Source organism: Triticum aestivum, chromosome 4D (genome assembly GCF_018294505.1).
Source record: "Triticum aestivum cultivar Chinese Spring chromosome 4D, IWGSC CS RefSeq v2.1, whole genome shotgun sequence".
In the NCBI taxonomy this organism is placed as follows: domain Eukaryota; kingdom Viridiplantae; phylum Streptophyta; class Magnoliopsida; order Poales; family Poaceae; genus Triticum; species Triticum aestivum.
The window spans coordinates 1,345,685-1,367,897 of NC_057805.1; the positions used below are offsets into that span (position 1 = coordinate 1,345,685).

Below are 22,213 nucleotides of genomic sequence, written 5' to 3' on the forward strand. Positions count from 1 at the left end.
TGAAAAAACTCTTCAAGAGTTCCATATGTCTACTATCTTTTTCCCAAAGGAGAGGCAAAAGATTTGCATCATCGATTAATTAAGCACAAATACATTACAATAACACAATATAGGAGAAATGCATGTCAGGGTATTGTGGACGAGAAAACAACAACACAATCTACAAGTCACTATTTACGGTTTTAGTCTTTGGAAGTTCTATTTTTAAATTCAGCACAGAAGTCAACGGGTGTTTTTGTTTGGTCAAAACGTTTTTACATGGGTACAAAATAAGATCAAGTGTGTTCCCAAAAGGTTTGAACTTTTGTTGACTTTTTTGTATTTACAATCTTTTTTCCTACATCGTGTGCATATACACCCGAGTGAGCCAAGAGGTGTTATATACAGAGTGATGAATATATCAAAGTGACATGTCAAGCTTACATATACGACGAATAGGAAACGACCACTGAGACTAGTGTAGCTAGCATGATATATAGATAGTGATGGTGCGATATGTACCCACCCATGATCTCACCTCCACCACAAATATATCTTGAGTTGAGTTGAGTTGAGCTGAGCTGAGTTGAGTAGACGTAGAGCCTAGCATGAGTTGTGTCAATCTGTGACTTGTGTTTTCCAAAGGTAGCATATATCAATAGCTCTATACATGCATGCAATGCATCTGCCGCTGCATGCGCGGGAAAAAATGCATCAGATGCGGCAATGATTGAGGCCCTAGCAAAGGAAAGGAAAGGAGATTGGTCCCGGTCGACCGTCAGATTATTTTCCAGATTCTGGCTGCTGCGTGTGCCCGCGCAGCGCCACACACGTACGCCCCGATCACTTTGAGTGTTCCATCGACAGGATCCATGCAAGATCTTTCTTGGCATTTTTTTTCTTTTTTTACAGCTAGCTAGCTGCTTTTGTTTGTTCCATCACTTTGTTATGTATATCTTCCTAGGGAGGTATATTTATATATGTGCCGCACTTTTGTGTCGACATTTCCAAGCAATAAGTGATTCTCCGGTTAATATTTTTTTCATCTCCAATCGCAAATAGATAAGATAGATGGCGTCCTCCAAAATGTGCGGTAATTATCATTGTTTTTTAAAAAATATTACTAATCAATAGTTACAAATGTAGTGGCATGTGCATCGGCAAAGTGAGAATTGCACCATTACATTCGCCCTGGAAATAAGTATTCTCATGATGCGGAATCTCATAATTAATCTTCTTGCTGGCACGCAACTATATATATATATGAAAAATCCAAAGATGCATATTGGAGAATGCAGATCATTTCTTAGGACAAAATGTCAGCGTTTTGTTTGAAATGGAATTTGTTTATCACTTAATTGTTCACGTCTTCTCTTAAAAAAGTAAATACAAATGTGTATGAAAGGAAAACTAGTATATGCCACTATAGTACCTAGATTTTCACACAAAAATTTCTACTTAAATGCTGGTCTCGGCCTTTTTCGGAGTCGTAGGCATGTCAATGAAATCCTACATGACATGACGAAGAGATCGGCGACCTATAACGTGCTCTGAATGATTGATAGCCGCTAATATGTGATCACATGATATACGCTGCTTATGCTTAGCTATGATCTAGCTCTAGCTAGGGCATTGATCCAATATGCATGCACATATTGAAAAGGAAATAGAGATGCCAACTGAATTCAGCTGGCACGCATGACAAGAAAGAATTAAAGGGCAAAAGGCGCCGGCCGGCAAAACTAATCGCATTCTTCTTCTTGCTTTTCTGTTTTTGTTCATGCATAAGTATATGTGTCCCAACGCATGCATGAAAGGCTCTCTCCATCGAACCTTTCTAGCTGAGATTTGACTAAACTGAAAAGCTAACTTAACTGAAAGACTACTAGTTAGTTAACAAAGCTCCGATCGAGCGTATGCAAATGCATAGAACGGTATCTGAAACCCTATCTAGTGGTAATTAACTTAGTTATACTAATTCGGTTTCCCCCGCAAAAAAAATAATACTAATTCGCTTTGACTAAGGTGAACATATTAACTAAGACTAGTTAAAAGGCTCTGCCGTTGATCGTGCCCATGCAATGAACGGTATCCGAAACCCTAGCTGTCTATCTAGCTTAACCAGCAAGCAGGATGCCTAAAGGTTTTAGTACTATTTTCAGTGACGCTCGGTCGATTGCTCTGAATGGCCATTGAATTGTTATTTTGTGTGCGCAAGGCATCTGTTACCCATAGTTTTCGAATGTCGGGTAGAGCTAATGACGTAGATTCACACTGTCACGCACTCACTCGCACTACCCTGGGTTTGAGGTTGATGAGGTCATCACATCACAGGCCTCTCGCTGTTGACCCGAAATATAGATCGTCTCTTGCTAAGTTCATCACTCGACTTAATGAGACACACGGTGTGCTTTTTTTTTGGATTTTTTTTGTCTAACAACCTAAAGAATCATAGCTCAGTTTCAAATATGACGTTGCTTACCGCACATACCACATACCGTGTCGTACACACGGTGTGCTTGACGATCTCTAGTCATCTAGTGGGCAATTTTGTGTGCTAAACAACATGATGTCATCTACTACCAAAACGTCTTATATTTAGGAACGGCGGGAGTATAAATCAAATCATACATAGTATTAAGTCAGTTACTAAACCATGGACCTAAACTACGACTACGCGCGTACATACTGCTGACGTGGCATTACATACGTCAGTTCGCGAGCAAATGAGGAGGATTAGGCCTCCTTTGGTTCATAGGGTAGGGAAATCATAGGAATAGGAAAGTTATAGAAAATGAGATGACATGCATCTCAAATCCTATAAGTAGGAATAGGAAAAGAGATATCCTTTGATTCACATCATAGGATTTTTTTCCATTGAGTCTAGGCTAATGTTTATTTTCCTATGAAATGTGGAGGATAGGAAGAATTCCTTCATAGGCATAGGATTTCATTCCTACAAACCAAAGGGCTCTAAATGAATTTTTCCTATAAAAACCCTATCCTATGAAATTCCTACAAAATTTCTCCAAACCAAAGGAGGCCTTATACTGAGGAAACATGGGATGTTGGTTAGCCAAAATGGAGGAAGAGCAGAGGAAAGCTTGAGCGACATGTGAGTCGCAACCCAAGCTTGTCATGGTTCAACACAAGAGGGGTTTCCGTGCGCCGCAGATCAAGATTTGCTCTCGTAGAGAACGCAAAACGGTCATTCCCAGGCAAGCAAATATGTAATCCCTGCAAGGTGGTCTGGTCTTGCGTGCGTATGAGAAATGGTAATCGAAATCGTTGTGTAATTAACAATGTAGACTGAGCACGGTACAATTGCATCAATCAGATTTCAGTGGTTTGTTCTTCCTCAATCGCCTTATCTCTCTTCTACACTAGTATGAAGTTCCCTAAAAGGGTCGTTAAGGTTGTTCAATTCCCAAATGACACACGTGCGTACTGCCCCTAGGATGATTAATTATCATGGCCATAGAAAATACCACCATTTTGCAAACTGGGATTTAATTTGGTGAGTATTATGAAGAAAGGGTTTGCGGGGTTTGCGTATCCCGGCTTTTTTGAGAGACTTGACGTGTCACGTGTTTTTGCACTATGTCGTTGCTTGCTCATGGATGGATTCATAGATGGCCATAAAATTTGTAAGGAATTCATTGATTTGTATGACACACAGAATTCCAGCATTCTTTTCTTTGTTGTACTTGTATCTATGAGGACAACATTTCTCCCTTATAGCAGAATCCCAACACAGCTTTCTTTCATATTTTTGCAGATGTGCTCGACCACGTTTTGAGGGATATTCACAGAATCTTGGCTGCCCACGTCCCTGGTCATCCCTAAACCAAACATCTAGCAACCATCTACAAACTGGATATCCCTAACCATCTAATCACCTGAGGGATAGCCTATCCAACCAAACAACCCCTTATAGTGCGGCTGTAATACTTCTTTTAGTTAAGTATAGTGTTTTGGCCAAGTGTTGTTATATAACTGTGAGTTATGAACAACTCTAGCAGAGTCGTCATATCCACCAAAACTAAATAATAGCCGTCATATAATGCATGGACCACAAAATGTAGCTAAAGTTTGGCCCCTCTGTCTTATACCTGCAACCAGTGTGTCCTTGTGATTCCGATGAATTTGCTTTCCAGATACTCCATCCGTTTTTAAATATAACCTGTTGAGAGATTTCAATATGGACTACATACACAGGCTTAGGTCTAGAAACGAAGAGAGTACTTAGTATGGTGTGCATGCATCTAGTCTGTGCAGAAGATAGAGATAGCCATGTCTTTGTCTTCCCTCCCAGTAACACTGGTTATATGTTTAACTGGAATTGGCCGCTGGCTGCGCCCCCCGGCTCCAGCGAAGGGGAATGATAGAAATTCGGCAGCCTCATCAATATGGTCTCACACAGCTCTTTGTAGGCCAGGCAAACGTCTGATATGATCGGTATAGTTAGCACCCTCATCAATCTGGTCTCACCATATGCAAACCAATTGTGTAGCTCGCACTTTAGCTAGAGAGCGTGGTCCTCAAGGAGATGTTTAGGTAGAGGACCCGTCAAGTTTTATTGTATTTTTGTTAAGTGAGGATGTAAATGTTATTTGATTAATAATGCAAGCCATGATAGCATTCTCTCAAGAAAATGGATGTGACTCTTCATTGAGAGTAGGATGATATCACATAGGGTTACTACAATAAAGAACAGTGCATATATCTAAGCATATAACGTATTAATATTTTCCAAGGGGGCAAAGCCCCCCCTCCCCCCTCTGTATTTTGTATTGCAATAGCTCTCTCCTTGTATTGTAATTTGTGGCTGGACTGATTCTCAACGCCCCCCCCCCCCCCCCCCCCCCCAAAAAAAGAACAAATCATCACATATTTTCCAAGTGTGATGTGTTGGATGGACGTTGTGTCGCCCTCCTGACGTACTTGCCGATGTGCATTATTGTGGTGATACGTCTCCATCGTATCTATATTTTTTTTATTGTTCCATGCTATTATATTGTCTGTTTTCGATGTTTTATATGCATTAATATGCAATTTTATATGATTATTGGAACTAACCTATTAACCTAGAGCCTAGCGCCAGTTCCTGTTTTTCCTTGTTTTAGAGTTTCGCAGAAAAGGAATACTAAACGGAGTCCAAACGGAATGAAACTTTCGCGATGATTTTTCTTGGACCAGAAGACATCCAGAGGGCTTGGAGTGCACGTCAGGGAAGCCACGAGGCGGCCACAAGGTTGGAGGGCGCGCCCAGGGGCATAGGGCGCTCCCACCTTTGTGGGCCCCTCGTGACTCCACCGACCTATTTCTTCCGCCTATATATTCTCAAATATCCCAAAACCTACCAAGAGAGCCACGAAACCACTTTTCCGCCGCCGCAACCTTCTGTACCTGTGAGATCCCATCTAGGGGCCTTTTCCGGCGTCCTGCTGAAGGGGTATTCGATCACGAGGGCTTCCACATCAACACCATTGCCCCTCCGATGAAGCGTGAGTAGTTTACCACAGACCTACGGGTCCATAGCTAGTAGCTAGATGGCTTCTTCTCTCTCTTTGATTCTCAATACAAAGTTCTCCTCGATGTTCTTGGCGATCTATTCGATGTAATACTCTTTTACGGTGTGTTTGCCGAGATCCGATGAATTGTAGATTTATGATCAGCTTATCTATGAATATTATTTGAATTTTCTCTGAATTCTTATATGCATGATTTGATATCTTTGCAAGTCTCTTCGAACTATCGATTTGGTTTGGCCAACTAGATTGGTTTTTCTTGCAATGGGAGAAGTGATTAGCTTTGGGTTCAATCTTGCGGTGTCCTTTCCCAGTGACAGCAGGGGCAGCAAGGCACGTATTGTATTGTTGCCATCAAGGATAAAAAGATGGGGTTTTCATCATATTGCTTGAGTTAATTCCTCTACATCATGTCATCTTACTTAATGCGTTACTCTGTTCTTCATGGACTTAATACTCTAGATGCAGGCAGGAGTCGGTCCATGTGTGGAGTAATAGTAGTAGATGCAGAATCGTTTCGGTCTACTTCACACGGACATGATGCCTATATTCATGATCATTGCCTTAGATATCGTCATAATTTTGCGTTTTTCTATCAATTGCTCGGCAGTAATTTGTTCACTTGCCGTAATATTTTCTATCTTGAGAGAAGCCTCTAGTGAAACCTATGGCCACCGAGTCTACTTTCCATCATATAAGTTTACGATCTATAATTTTAGTTTCCTATTTACTTTCTTTGCAATCTTTTACTTTCCGTTCCATAAACCAAAAACACCAAAAATATTACTTTACCGTTTATCCATCTCTATCAGACCTCACTTTGCAAATAACCGTGAAGGGATTGACAACCCCTTTATCACGTTGGGTGCAAGTTGATGTTTGTTTGTGCAGGTATTCGATGGCTTGTGCGTTGTCTCCTACTGGATTGATACCTTGGTTCTCAAAACTGAGGGAAATACTTACTCTACTTTGCTGCGTCACCCTTTCTCTTCAAGGGAAAAACCAACGTGAGCTCAAGAGGTAGCGCGTGGCAACTGAGATGCACAAAGATATCGACCGAAATGGTGCAGATGACCGCGGCGGCTGGAACGAACCGTTCATCGTGGCCCTGATTGGCAGCCATCTTCACTTCACGCTTCCCTGCTGACGAGCTTTGTTATTGTGGAGAGAAGAACCTACCAGCTGAGGACTATATTACTCTTTTTACTTGACACTGCTCTCCAAGCCTCCAACAATGGCTATTTATAGTGTCGGGCTGCCATCTAGCACTCGACATGTAGTGCTCTCGAAGGCTGCCCAAACCGATGCACTGGCTGCCTAACCAGATACTCCATCCGCTTCTAAATATATATTTTTTAGAGAGTTTAATATGAACTACATACAGAGCAAAATGAGTGAATCTACACTCTAAAATACGCCTATATACCTATGTATGTAATTTGCATTGAAATCGTTAAAAAAACTTATATTTAAAAACGGAGAGAATACTCAGCATGATGTGCATGCATCCAGTCCGTGCACAAGATAGAGATGGCCTTGTCTCTATCTTCCCTCCCAGTCAGTGGTGGAGCTTCAAGGGAGCCAAAGGGGGCCATTGCCTCCCCCCACTCTAGGAAAACTGTTAACTGTGGTCCTAATTATTAGACTTGAATATCCATTCATAATTCATGCATAATTTATCTTCATTTCTCCCTCAACTATGATTAGCCGCCTCAATAATCTTCATCAAGCTCCGCCACTGCTCCCACTCCCAGTAACATTGTTTATATGTTTAACAGGAGCTGGCCATGCCCTCCGGCTCCGGCAAAGGCGAACGATAGAAATTCCGCAGCTTCATGTGCTGATTCTAGAACGTCGTTACTGCCATGTCCCTTTAGTACTTGTATACAGCACACGTGTTTTACATCAACGAGCCCTTCTTATTACTGTCGATCGGTTGTCACATGATCGTCCTACAAGTCGAGAGACGCTTAAATACGATTTTTCCCTATACAAAAGAATACATGACCCAGAGCAGTCCTTCACGTACTATGAAGTTCCCTTCCTGAAAACCTAGAATCTACCCTGATTAATTCCTGTTTACCACCTAGGATGGGGACGGGAACAGGCTTGAATTTTTTGTCACGGGGATGGGGACGCGCAACCAAAACCCGACGTGTTTCATCCTCGTTGCCATCTTGACCTAGGAATGGGATGTGTCCCCTTTGTGCTATTCCGGAGATGGGGACACACATCTTCTCGTGCACAACAACGAGAGTTCTTTGGAGCTTTGCCCGTGAAGCTTTGTGGCCCGATTGGGAGGCCCTGGACCTGGCCGTTTTGTGTCACACGGAAATTTGACGCATTTTGGTTGTTGGTGTCTGAGATTGAAAAAAAAAATCAGTGTGCTATCATAGAAAACGCAGAACGGCCCTTCCCAAGAAAGCAAATATGAAAGCACAAGTATATGTTTTACAAAAAATTCAAACAAATTTGTGCACGTTCACAAGATATATGTCTACATTCCCTAAAAAGTTCAAATCCAAATTCGAAATGCACATATAGAAACAAAAATAAAAATTCAGCATGAATAGTGTCACAAAAAAGACAAAAGCAAAATACACTATTCACATCATATTTGTCTTTTTGTTTATCAATTTGTATTTTGATTTTAGATTTGAATTTTCCAGGAATAACATATACATGTCTTGAGAACATTCACACAAAAAAATCAGAACTATTTGTTGCATTTAAATTCGATTTTTCAAACACTAGCAAAAAGGCTCGTGCGTTGCAACGGGAGGAAAAAAACCATAATCTCCGATGTCCACGACCATAGTTTGCTGCATCACCGAGATACACTATAACTCTTAATTTGGTGAAATCATGAACATTTTTTAAACTAATGTACATATTTGAAATCATGAACATTTTTCAAATTTGTGAGCACTTTTACAAATTTTCAACCATTTTTGGTATTCATGAACATTTTCTACTGTTTTCAAACATTTTTAATTTAACTTGAATATTTTTTAAATAAATTTCTTGAATCGGCGAACATTTCTAGAATCAAAGAACATTTTTTGGAAAATTGGTGGAACAATTTTTGAAATTCACGAATATTTTTTTGATTTAACAATTTTTTTAAATGCATGATTACTTTTTTAAATCGGTGAACATTTTATTGGTGAGTAAACTATTTTGCAAGTCACGAACATTTTTTGAATTTTTAGGATATTTTTCCGTTCATGTACATTTTTTTAATTGGCGAAATTTTGTCCAATTTCATTAACATTTTTTAATAGACCAACTTTTTAAAAATCGTGAACAATTTTAGATTTCCCGAACATTTGTTTTGAAATTTCTGAACATTTTTCGAATAATAAAACATTTTTTATTTATTAGGTAATTTATTTTTTAAAATTACAGAAATTTTTTAAGTCCCCAATTATTTAAAGGAGAAACAAGGAAAATGGAAAATAAAAATAAAAAAGAAATTAACAAAACAGGCCGCCCAGACATGTGCCGGCCCAAACGGGCGCGCTGCATCACAAAAAGACAAAAGCAAAACAATCCCACACTTTTTTCATAGTTCTGCCCGATAAGTTTGTGTAACGTTCTTTATAAAATTGGTTCCAAGGTGATCTCAAGTAGACTGAAGTTAATCCTGCCAGAGATAATTTCTAGCAGTCAGCTTTTGTCCCAGGTAGACTTATCACTGATAACATAATAACCGCCTATGAGTGTTTGCATTTCATGAAGCGGAACAGGGCTAAGAAACATCAATCTTGTGCATTGAAGCTTGATATGATGAAAGCATATGATAGGGTGGAGTGGACCTATCTTCGAGCAATCATGCTTAAGCTTGGCTTTACAGATAATTGGGTGGATATTGTAATGAGCCTGGTTACTTCAGTAAAATTTTCAGTCATGTTTAATGGGAAGAAGCTTGAGCAATTTACACCATCACGAGGGATACGACAAGGGGACCCGATATCTTCATACTTGTTCTTGATAGCAGCAGAGGGCCTGTCGTGCCTCCTAAAATCACAAAGACAGTCATCCAATCTGGATGGGATACAAGTGGCCCCTTCGGCGCCGCCAGTCAACCATCTCCTATTCGTTGATGCCAGCCTGCTGTTCTTCAAGGCAAACAGTGTGGGAGCTAACGAGGTGAACAAATTGTTGGAAGTTTATTGTCAGGCCACGGGCCAAAGGATTAACTACGCTAAGTCATCCATCTTCTTCAGTAAAGGAGTTCCGGACAGTATCCGCAATGAGATTAAAGGTTTGTTGAATGTTCCTAATGAGAATCTAAACGAGAAATACTTGGGTATGCCTTCAGATATAGGGAGTTCAAAAAATGGTGCATTTAAATACCTTAAAGATCGTTCGTGGAGCAAGATTCAAGGTTGGATAGAGAGGACACTGTCAACTGCAGGAAAGGAAGTCTTGCTGAAATCAGTAGCACAATCAGTTCCAGTATATTCTATGCCGTGCTTCAAGTTACCCAGAGGCCTGTGTGAGCATTTGAATATGTTGATCAGGAAATTTTGGTGGGGGAGCAAAGACAGCGCAAGCCTCATTGGGTGTCATGGAAGGCTGTGACGCAGCCTAAAGGAATGGGAGGTTTGGGGTTCAAAGACTTTGAGGTCTTCAACTTAGCAATGCTGGCACGACAGGCCTGGCGCCTGTTACAAGACCCTGAGTCATTGAGTGCTCGTATTCTCAAAAGTATTTACTACCCCAACACGACCATTCTTCAAGCCACTTTGGGGAACCACCGTAGCCAGATCTGAAGAGCTATCATTGAAGGGCGTGACACTTTGATACAAGGCTTGATCAGACGCATTGGCAATGGTGCCAACACCAACATTTGGGAAGACAACTGGCTCCCCCGGGAGGAGCTGATATGGCCTTATGGATGCATGGCAGCAAACCCACATGAAGTCGTTTCTGACCTAATTGATTTGACCTCGGCCACATGGAATAAGGAGAAGCTAGAAGCCACTTTTATGCACTTTGATGTGAAGGTTATCTTGAGCATCCCGCTATGCACAATGAATATGCAAGATTTTTGGGGCTGGGCACATGAGAAAAGTGGCAAGTTTTCGGTCAGATCGGCGTACCGGATGCTTGTGTCTACAAGGCAAAGACGAGAGGCATGATTGGATGGTACAACCGGGTCCTCGAGTACACACATGGAGGAGGGATCGTGGAAAATGCTATGGCGGACAGAGGTACCAGCTAAAGTACGTATGTTCTTGTGGAGACTCTCGAAGCATTCGTTACCAACAGAGGATGTCCGAGGTCATCGACACATGTCTACTTCGAGTTCCTGCGGAATATGTGGTGCGCCGGACTCATGGCAGCACTCCCTCCTTGAGTGCACAGTATCTAGATGTACGTGGGCTCTCATCGATGAGGATCTCGGGAGCAAGCTAGTGGTGAACACCGAGCCAAGCGCAAAGAACTGGCTCCTCTCACTACTAGAATCATTATCACATGAGCAGTTCGTTCTTACTGCAGTTACTCCATGGGCAATTTGGTCTTCCAGGAGGAAAGCCATCCATGAAGCTATATTTTATTCCCCACATGCAATACAATCTTTCATAACTCGCTTCATTGCAGACTTAAATGTTGTTGCGGGCGGAGAAGCCAGTACAGCAGAGGGCGGCCAATGTGCATGCAGGAACCATCACTCGGCCAAGGGCTCCTTCGGAGAATTTTGCTAAGATCCACGTGGACGCTGGAGTACGCGCCCAAAGAGGAGGATCGGCAGCAGCGGTATGCAGGGATAGACATGGCAATTTCCTAGGAAGCTCAGGTTTTTACCCTATTAGGAAACAGGGATAAGCCAATTTCTATCCCCGTGGGGTTGCTGCTTGGTAAAAATTAAAACCCACCGGGTTTCGCGGGTGCAACCCTGTTCCAGTACTACCCGCACCCAAAACCCGCGAATCCTATAGCATCTGGGTCTCCAAATACACATGGGCTGGCCAAAACCTTATCATCCCGCTTCGAAAATGTCACTTATAGTCGCCAACTCGCCACATTCCCTCATCTAAACACTAGGCGCAGCCCAAAAAGACCCCAAAAAATTGATGTTCTTCAGTTTTTCTTCAACCAAAAGGCATTTACAATGAGGCCCAAGGATACATCAATACAGTCTTGGCAGTCAGCACAGCTCTAAAAGCATATGTGCAAACAACAGCAAGCTAAAACTTCCATTCCTAGACCAGCAAGCGAATATGAAGAACTCCGCCGTCCCTCCGCTCATGGTGCTGGATGGAGCTGCTCGTCCCCGCCGCTGCCCGTGCGACGCATGCCGTCAGACCTTTCCCGCAATGGCCTCGGGAGAAGTGAGCCTTGATTAGGTAGCTGAATTCCACTATTCGATGTTATCAGATCACCCGGGGCTCGCCCCAATATTCCCGGGCCAGGGTGGGGGGCTCTCGGAGGCAACCGAACCGATATCCCATAGCCGAATCCTGAAGGGACGATCCTAAAGGGCCACCATGGCTTGCATGCAAACTGAGCACCACTAGACTGGATGCCCGGGAATCGACAATGTCGAACGGTGGCAACACGAGCAGTGCTGGGCGTAGCATTAACTTGGTGCGCCGGTGCCTCATGGCGCGCAGCACGCTTTGTCCTCTCTTGTTGGATCCCGCGTCTGCCCTCCGGGCTAAGGTTCCTCTTGCCGCGTCTCGGACGAGGCCTGCTGACCAGATCGTCGGGGTTCAGGCGCCCAAACAGACGGGTCTTGAGATTCGACACGTCCATGTGGCCCTTCATGAAATCTGTCAGGTTTGAAGCGCAAACTACAAGGCATGTGCAGATCTTCTGCATCTGCGTCTTCCCCACCGCCCTCGCAAAGTTCTGCGACCGGTCCAAGAAGTCTTCAACCTATATGGTGAGAAGGACCAGAGAAACAATAATAATGGGCACAATGAGTCTGGCTGGCATTCTGTTACCTATTGTTAGTAGTACTAGTCAACGTGCAGAACACCTACACTTAGATTACCAACCCCTTTCTTCCAGGTCTTGGAGATCCACGATGCTTCGAAATTGCTAGCACAGAGCCCATGCTCCCATAAACTCTCCACTGATAGTAGCTGCACGACACAAGGTCAAGGTCAGGCGACATATGATCCAAAATAATAATTGAAGTAAATGTGTTGTTGTAAGGTACTCACCTTACTCATTAGTGTTACAAAAAGTTCAGCTACCGATTCTTTATTTGCGCTCCCAAACCCCTTAAAGAGCGAGATGTTCTTCTCAACACTTGCGAAATCTGAACCATCTGCAAGGGGCCAAAACAAGATAGTTATCTCATCATCCTTTCTGGGTAACAGCAGCAGAAGAAAAGGTGAGAACACAAACCTTTTAACAAGGCAGAGAACGCGGGCAATATTGGAGGATGGCGGGTCTGCGCTGCCCATTGTAAAAGCAGTAAGGATATTCAACTTCTAATCAGATAAACAAATCAAAATAATATTAAATGCCTAGACTGCTGAGCTACTACTCACTAAGATGTTAGGAAAAGGAAATCTAAGTCCAGATATGCGGTGACTTGTCAATAGTCACGAGTCAAAACAAACCAGAGACTGGGGGTTTTATTACCTGTGAAGTAATAATAGAACCTAAATAAAATCAATACATTCTTGGTACCTGCAGATGGAAAGCAACCAAGGAAATGATTGACATCGAGCTCATTGTCTGCGCTGTCGGGCTATTCACATCATGTATCTTAGCCCAGGTCTTAACCTACAGCATAAACAGAAAAGGCAAGACCAAGAGTTACTGTTGTCACATAGCTTCAGAATAACCAACAACCATTGGTATGTTACACCACCTAGGAAAATGATCAAATGAAGATACATTACCAAGTAACTTAGTATCTGAAACCTTTCATCAAGTGAAGAAATCAATTTGATGATCATCGATCTTGTCATGCCATCTTTGTTTTCAACCGTAACATCGCACTCGATGCCAGTTCCCCGATCAATAACATTCACAATAGGCACCTTAGCACTTACAACCGGTAAAACTCCACAGTAAATCCCGTCCCCTGAAATTGAGAATATAAGGTTGTTTCCTTTATCTATACTCGACAGAACTCTGAACAAACTATGGTAACATGGTACGACCAAAAACAAGCTATGTTGTCAAGCCCCAAACTGTAATTACAATTGCCATGTCCTTTTGTTTCCCCCCTTTTATGAGATTTTGAGGCCACTTGAAGATTTGGTACGTACATATAAGCATTCTACAGAGTTTTCAGTATCAAGTTCTTTTCTCAATAAGAGTGGGTGATACTTGCGTTGATGAAGATAAAACCACACAAGACTGCAGAGTGAAGAGCTTGAAAGTTTATAACCGATCAATGGACGCAGTCCAGGAGACTAGTGTGAAAATGTTCAGCTCATGGAAGTAGTTACTTTGAAGGGAGTACAGAACTTTGGCGAATTTCCTGACAACTTTCATCTTTTTCTTGCGAGGACACTGATCCTCGATCTCCGCACTGAAGTTGACAGAGAGATCCAGGTCACTTTTAGGAGTAAACAAATCCATTGTGAATGACCCAAATGCTTGCACGACTGGAAACCCATTGTCGTTACCTGCAATGGTTTGTTAAGAGGGGAGGTCAAATCGGCATGCATGCATTCAAGAGACAAATGGGCAAGCAATAATCAGAACACCACCTGTTAAACTATATGGTGGAACATATCGATATCAATTTATCGGTCTGTGGTGATGTCACCCTAGAATATTTAAAATTCGAGCCTGTGACATTATCTACTCCGTATTTGCTTAACAGCACCATATAAACTGTGCTTATGCACCTTTCTTTCTAACAGTGACAAGCGCTATAGGCAAATTAGAGTAACGAGTAAACGAGAGTATTCGAAAAAAACTCAAATACAAAGAGTATAACCGATGACGAATACTATTATTGGAAGAGAGTAAAATTTATGATGGCATTATCTTTCTCTTTTCTGCGAGCCAAGTTCAACATGCTATTCAGTTCAGTGACTACATTATCCGTAAGAAAGGTAAACCATATCATCTCTCAGTACCAAAGATCCTAGTTGCCATCTTGCTGAAGACATCAACCAAGGCGTTCCGCTGCTCGTAGTCGGTGGGCTTGGGGCGCAGCACGGCATACACCTCGAGGAGCAGATCGTTGAGAGCCGGAAAACGGCCAGGATCGACCGACATCGCGGCCAGCAGCTGCTCCTCGTTATGCTCCGCGCGGCCGCGTAAATCTGCGCAGGAACAGACAAAAAATGCATCATCCAACCATCAACTAGTAAATTTTGCATCATCTTATCTTATCTAAAGAAGAATGAGTGATTGATATTATGAAGTTAAACTAAATTTTAGCCCCATACATAAAGGCAGGAATCCCATTAGGTAGAGAAGATTGTGGCGGGGAGGGAGGGAGGGAAAAAGTAGGTACCTTGTGAATCCCACACCATCGAAGATGCCTCCTCCTCGCTGTCGCCGGACCTGCAGCCGTAGACGCATCAGAGATCTATCTATTTCTAATCTAATCTATCTACGGGCGTGGAAGGGGAACGACTCGTCCGAGGACCGTCGGCGTCGGAGTCGAAGGAAGGAAGGTACAGGAATACGAACCCGCCGGAGTCGGTGTCGGAGTAGGAAGTCGCGTCGGAGAATGGCGGCGGCGGCGGCGGCGAAGCGGCGGCAGGAGTCGCCATGGCTCGCCACTCCATTCGTGTGCTGCCTGGAAGTGAAGCTGGGGCCTCGCTTTTTTTTTTTCTTTTACTGCCCGTCGGTCACCGAGGGGTGGGGCCCGCTTGGCAGAGGCAGGAGATGCTGAGGCCGAAGAGAGGAAGTTATTATAGCCGTGAGGTGTCCAACCAACTCTTCAAATTTTACCCTAAAAATAAAAACTCTTCAAATTTGACTTCTCAAATTCTTCTACTACTACCAGTCTACCACCAAATTTGAGTCGTCTCAAAAGATGCAACGGATTCGCCGAATTTTTACGGGGCCATTGAAGCTGCAGTTGCTATATTTTCGAACCGCAGCTATATCTTCAACCATTGTGCTTCCCAACGGCGACGGTCGTATTTTGTAACGGCTATATTTTGTCTAGCTTATATATGCGTGAGAAGGGTAGTTTTGCGCATGCCGCCCTCTAGACTCTGACCACGCGGCCAGGAAAAAAACGAGGGTCGCATATCTTTGCCTAGAACTATAAGAGAGCCAGGGTGAGTTTTGGGCGGCCACGGGAAGGAGGCATCCAGCGGGGGTTGGTTTCTCCAAAGAATCTATTGAGGTCTAGGTGAAAGCCGAGCGGCGGAGGAGATCCCGCGGGTCCGTCTTTTCGCAAAGCGGGATCGGGTTGCAGTTGGAGCTGTGATTTTGGTCATAGCGGTTGGAGCAGATTGGGTTTAAAATTTGAAGTGCGGGAGAGGACGGCACTTGCGGACCTAGACACAAAATGGAGGGTGTGCACACTTTAGAAAGAAAAAAAAATGAGGTATATTTCAATTAGTTTGGGTGGGCCTTGAAAATCAGCTAATTTTTACATGGTAAAACAAAATCCCCAAAATTCTGGGTGTGCCATGGAGGACGCCACTGGAGGACGCCGCTTGGACTTGCTCTTGTACCACACAACTGCAAAATCATTTAAAATCGCCTCAAATGGCCTCCTCCTAATTTATAATCCAACGGCATCTTTGGCTCTCACATGATTTGAAAAACACAGAAATAGAAATGGAGCATTTTGAATCATACAGAGAACTAAAATCATGGAAATGTGTACATGACACCAGAACTTTCCTTGAATAATTGGAGCAGTTGCCACAAAACACACAGGAAAATTTCAATTAAGGACCATATATGACACCACATGGAAGATTAGGTCCATATTGTGGTTGTCACAGAAAAAAGAAACTTTTATGCAGCGTTTAGATCACTACTTTGGTGATCTAAACGCTCTTATATTTCTTTACAGAGGAAGTAGAACATATTAAAAAGATTCAAATGGTTTCATATATTTTATAAACAAACAAGTAAACTGATCCTCCTGTGAAAATGTAATGCCACCTCTTATTATCGAGTCATACAACGAAGAATCTTATTCATCAAAACAAAGCGTGGTTATAGGACAAATATGAATTTCATTTCATTTCAGCACGATTATTAGGACGATGTTATGTAAGGCATCATTGTTTCGAGAGGGCTGAGCAATCTCACCAGGTCAACTTTGTTTGTAAGAAGAAGAAAAAACCCATGAATAAATCAGTGAAGACCACCCAAGAAACACATATACTTACACTACATCAGAGGAGGGGGGGAAACCGACACATTGGCGAGACCAAGGATTATACACACACCCACACCAACCAACCAACCAACCAACCAATGTGTCCAAAAAAATCGAACAATCATCATCATATCATAGTCCAGGTTATATTATCCTTTGCTGCAAGAGAAAGCTTCCATCGCCTTTCTTCCTCCTTTCCTCCTTGTATATTCTACGTACCATCTAGTTACATGATGAAGTAAGCTCGGATCACCTCAATAATGGGTGCGCGGCACAGCGGACACTTCCCTCCGCTTCGAACCAACTCGTTCGCGCATTTCGAGCACGTGCACATGTGCCCACATCTGCACCACCCACGAAAAATCATGCTCAGCACTACTTGGTAATAATAGGCAATCATATGTTTTGACAGCTTTTATTTTAATAATGGATAGAGAACCAACCTGTACAGAAGAGAGTCGATCGGAGTATCACAGCATACACAGCAAGTGCCTTTCCTCACATTCATCCATTTCGATCCATCGTCGATGGTCTCCTTGGGTTCCCCTGAGACACAAAATACATCGACATTCAGGGTACAATCATATAAGCACAAGAAAAAAGAAAAAGGGCAAAGCTCTACACCAAGGCTAAATTTTTTGAAGGTGAGACCAAGCATGCCCAGGCCTGTCTTCCTTTCTAAATTAGCACAGGATCCACCATACGAGTTTATGTGAAAACAAGAGTTACTAACCTTGCTCCCCGATGAAGCGATTCAAGGCCGCGGAAACTTCCTGCCTCACAGAACGTTGTAACTCAAGCTGCATATCCATGCAAGCTTCCAACATCCTTTGCATATGACCCATACCTTGCTGAAGTCTAGCCATATCGGCCCTCAAATCATTAATAGCCTCCCATTCCTGCAGAAGCAAACCAGAAGAAACATATGGCTTTAGCTTTTGATATATAGCCTGCAAAACTTCCCTAAAAAACTTAAAATGTTCTCCCATCAATCTTACAAAGAAGGGAAGTTATTGTAAATCCAATTATCTATAACAAAATAGTCCAAATTAAAGCAAACAAGAACCGAGCGGTGCTCGGCTGACTAGAGCGCATGCCTGTAAGCTCGCCCACCCGCGTCCAAGGCGCAGCCTCTGCAGGTGCCTTGTTTCTACCTAAACAAAATGTACAGTCAAGGGAGGGAACTTCCCCCTTTAACCACGTTTTTAAATGCCAACAAATAAAACAGTCCAAATTAATGCAAACAAGAACCGAGCAGGGCTCGGTTGGCTAGACCGCACGCCTGTGAGCTCGCCCACCCATGTTCGAGGCAGAGCCTCCGCAGGTGCCTCACTTCTACCTAAGTCTCAGTCCCCGCATTTCTCCCAATCATTTATCTCCGCCCAAGTCGGGCATGAGGGGGTGGGGTGGGGTGGGGTGGGGTGGGGTGGATACATTATATCTCCTCTTCCTAACAAATTGGTCTTTGGGATAGTTGGAACTTCCCCCTTTTACCACATTTTCTAATGCAGCAAAAAAATTAAAAAGTGAATAAAACTGCGTGTAGTAATAAGAATGTCAAAGAGAATAGCTCACGATATCGGAACGGTTTATGTTCTGTCTCATCCAGTTGTTATGATGCAACTCCGAATGCCAAAGCGGTTGACGAGGAGGCATAGGTGGAGGTGGAATCACTAAGCGGGGCCTAACATTTGCAGCATCACGAAGAAGTTGCTGTTCCTCGTCGTCATCTCCATGCCGCTGCTCTTCTTGATCTTGCTCCTGCGGGTCAGGGGTTGCTGCTGCTACCGCAGGTGTTCCTTGCAGATTCAAAGAGAGAGGACCACGACCTTGCCGTTCAACGTACGACCGGATAAGCCGGTCTAGGTTTTCACGGAAAGCGCTATCAAGAAGATTAGAAACGCTCCTTCTGCAGAATTATTGAGCAATGTATATATCAGCGTTAATTTAGATTACATACGTACGTACTGAATAATAAGCCGCTTTTGGTGCTGAGCTTCTCTTAGTGCAAGAAAGAAAGAAAGAAAGAAAGAAAAACCTGCTTAGAAGCTCCCTTAGTTCTGTGCTGTAGACATTATCGTCATCACCAGGGGTAAATGTATTAACTCTTCTGATAAGCGTAGACTCCTGGTCAGCGGGTTGCTCTGAATGATCGTCATGCCAGTTATGCGCACTCCCATTGGACTCATCGTCGTCGTGCCACACTTCATTTACTTCTGGAAAATGACCGTCACTGTGCCACTCGTCACGCACTTCTGCGGGATCGTTACCCTCCCTGTTCCACTCTCCACGCGCTTCTTGGAGATGATTATTGCCTTCAAGCGCTTCGGGGAGATGGTTACTGTCAATCTGCTCTTCATGTGCTTCAGGAAGATTATTATCACTAATTGTAGACTCATCACTTGTTTCCAGAAGATACGAGGCCCCTTGATGATCTCCGGCCTCTGTTGTCCTCTCATCAGACGATGATGAACTGCTGTCCGCACTTTCAATCCAGTTTCTGCCAGATCCCTCTCCGGTAGTAGTAATAGCATGGGAAAACTGATCCCAGTCTCTTCTTCTCTCCACCACCTCCAAATCTTCCTGCCAACCCTCCTCCTGACTATGAGGTTCGGACAATCCTTCGGCAATACTAGGAGCATTGCTTCCATAATCTGACCCTGTTGCTGCATCTCCAATTCGCTGAAGACCAACATTATCGTTTGCCTGTTGACGTGTGTCCTGGGTATCTTCAGAAGAAGCAGTACGGCTTGATTCAGAATGGTCAATGGTGGAGAGCTCAACAGTCTGAGCTGAAGATGAATCCGACCGGGTAGCTGCTTGACCTCGTACGAGATTCTCCAATCTGAAGGGGAACGCTTCTCTAGTTATTATTTAGTTCACAGTAAAACATTCATGCAAGTACATTATAAGTGCAACGGCCAAATCGGTCCCCAACTCGCCCGAAATATTACAACCTTTCACATGAGACAAAGACAAAAATTTACACACTTCATTAAGATTGTATCTTGAGGTAACTACTATATTAATTTCAACATGAACCAGGACAAAAACAAAATTTGTGAGTTTAGCGAGTAAATGCTTGCTTAACATCATCGATTGCTCCGTTATTGGAACCTTGTCATTCATTTGGGCATCATATAAGCATCATTACTCTGACCATCATATGTTGATTGAGACAAATATCAGCAAAATGGGGCGTAAACAAAATGATCGAACTGTAGCGATATCAGCATCAGTACAACTAACCACTAAGAATCATGCATGGCATGGGCACTCCATGCATAAGATGGACCTCCTCCAACCAAAGCAACAGAATCAGGATGTTCCGACAATGACCCATCAATTAGTAGTCCAAAAATCAATAATTTCGCTTGCATAAATCCTTTCCAGGAAAATAAATGGAATGCTGCTATTATTATCCACTAAGCATGGGCAGCAGCAGCAGCAGCAGCAAGGATAAAGATGCGAGCTTGCTGACCTGAGGCCGGAGACGGGATGGCGCTGCCGGAGCTGCCCGAGCTCCCTGGCGGCCACCGACGGCTGCCTCCGCTCCTCCTCCGGCAAGCCGCCGTTCCGCAGAAATCTTCCCCGGAGCAGCGCCTGTGGTTGGAAAAATCTCTAGTAAGAAATGAGCAATCGTGCTACAGCTAATGGAACAGTGTGCTGATGTGGCGACGCACGTGGATTCGGTTGCGGTGGGGGAAGGCGGAGACGGCGCGGCGCAGGGATAGGCGCTGGAGCTCGGCGTGGCGGTCGGCGGCGAGGCGCATGACGAGCTCGAGCCTCGCCTGGCGGCCGCGGATCCGGGGGCCGGCGGCGGGGGACGGGGGCGGGTGCGGCGGGTCGCCACCGTCGGCGCCGCCCTGGTCGCGGTCGCGCGCGGCCTCCATCTGGACCTGGACCCAGTCCCGGACGAGGCGCACGCGGTCGCGCTCGATCTCGCCGAGCCACCAGCCGGCGTCGGCGGGCGTGGCCGAGATCCGCGCGGCCCGGTCGTGGCTCCAGCGGCGCGCGGCGCGGCGCACGGCGTCTCCGTCGGCGCTGTCGGCGCCCGGGGAGCCCTCCCTGCTGCTGGATCCCTCCTCCCAGTCGCTCTCGCTCCGGGGCTCCGACGGCTCTCTGCGGGGGCGTCGGCGCGGCGCGGTCACGGACGGCGGGGCGTCGGCCATCGCCGGCCGCGGCGAGGCATTGGGGTTTGGTCGGAGGGGACGGAGGCAACCAACGGAGGTGGAGTCGAAGCAAGTCAAGGTGGAGACGATTTTGGTTGGCCGGAGAGATTAGCTAAAGACACGATTTTTCTCCCCTCTCCTTTTCATTTCCTTTCCTTGGTATATGCAATAATGATTCATTCAAAAAAGAAATGGCAATGTGGAGGGAAACCTAAAATATTGCTAAATCCATTATTGGTTGCCATTTATGTTTGCGGAAACAAAATTCATTATTGTTTTCTCTCGTTGTCCACATTGACATCTTCTGAGACAAGATTGTAAGGAAGGGACCGATTACTCGATTAGCTACCTGGTAGGTAGCCCCTCGCTACAAAATGCCTCCACCCACTATAACAGAAACTACATCTTAAAAAACTATAAGAAAAGCTACAAAAAAATTACCCATGGCCGGGTCCCGGCACACCAGAAGATGAAAATATGATGTGTTTGTAGATCTCATGGCCTCATCCCACCGCCTCGCGTAACGGAATAACAGAGTTCAAAGCATCTGTGTGCAATCAAACGGTGATCATTCGATGTATAATGACATAGAATATTTCTACTATATTGTTGTTGTTGTTGTTGTTGTTGTTGTTGTTGTTGTTGTTGTTGCTGCTGTTGCTGCTGCTGCTGCCTCATAAACCTTTTATGTTTCAAATTGCATTTACGTCATCGATGGGCAAGAACTATTCTGACCGGAAAATGAAGAGTATAGTGAAAATACTATATACGGCGGTTGCAATACTATTTTCTCCTTATGTACACCAAGGATTTGACCTTTACTCGCAACATTGCTTATTCGACTACTTTTATACACAGATGGTGGTGATGTAGGCCACCAGTCATTAGTTTGAGAATGGCAAGAAAAAAGACAATAGTTTTAATATATATGGTCTTCCTTTTCCTTCTTTTTTTTCTTTGTATATGGAATGATTATTCAAAAAATAGAATTAATGAGGGAAACTTAAATGTTGCGAAATGAATTACTACCTTCGATCCATATTACAAGATATCTTCCTTTATATCTTCTGAAAATGCATTATCATTTCCTCCGATTGTTCACATTGGCATCTTCATAGACAAGATTGCAAGGGAGAAACAATTACTCTTTCTTTGCGAATAGAAACTTTTAAGAGACACCAATTACGCAATTAGTCGATAGTTAACCAAGCGGTTTATTACTCCCTGCGAAATGGCTCCCTAGAATA

At 43.8% G+C, this 22,213-nt stretch overlaps 1 protein-coding gene across 1 annotated transcript; it reads right to left on the reverse strand.

Moving 5' to 3' along the window:
* Positions 1 to 11,578: 11,578 nt before the first annotated feature.
* On the reverse strand, positions 11,579 to 21,099 carry LOC123095566 (uncharacterized). Its single transcript, XM_044517069.1, has 16 exons — positions 20,478 to 21,099; positions 20,276 to 20,397; positions 18,833 to 19,639; positions 18,370 to 18,703; positions 17,528 to 17,693; positions 17,238 to 17,340; positions 17,025 to 17,138; positions 14,956 to 15,005; positions 14,573 to 14,761; positions 13,934 to 14,113; positions 13,379 to 13,563; positions 13,164 to 13,259; positions 12,876 to 12,921; positions 12,689 to 12,795; positions 12,506 to 12,607; positions 11,579 to 12,398 (listed from the first exon to the last, which is right to left on the reverse strand). The coding sequence occupies exons 1-16, from the start codon at positions 20,964 to 20,966 to the stop codon at positions 11,766 to 11,768; spliced, it is 3,723 nt and encodes a 1,240-aa protein (XP_044373004.1). The 5' UTR covers positions 20,967 to 21,099; the 3' UTR covers positions 11,579 to 11,765.
* Between the last annotated feature and the right edge of the window lie 1,114 nt (positions 21,100 to 22,213).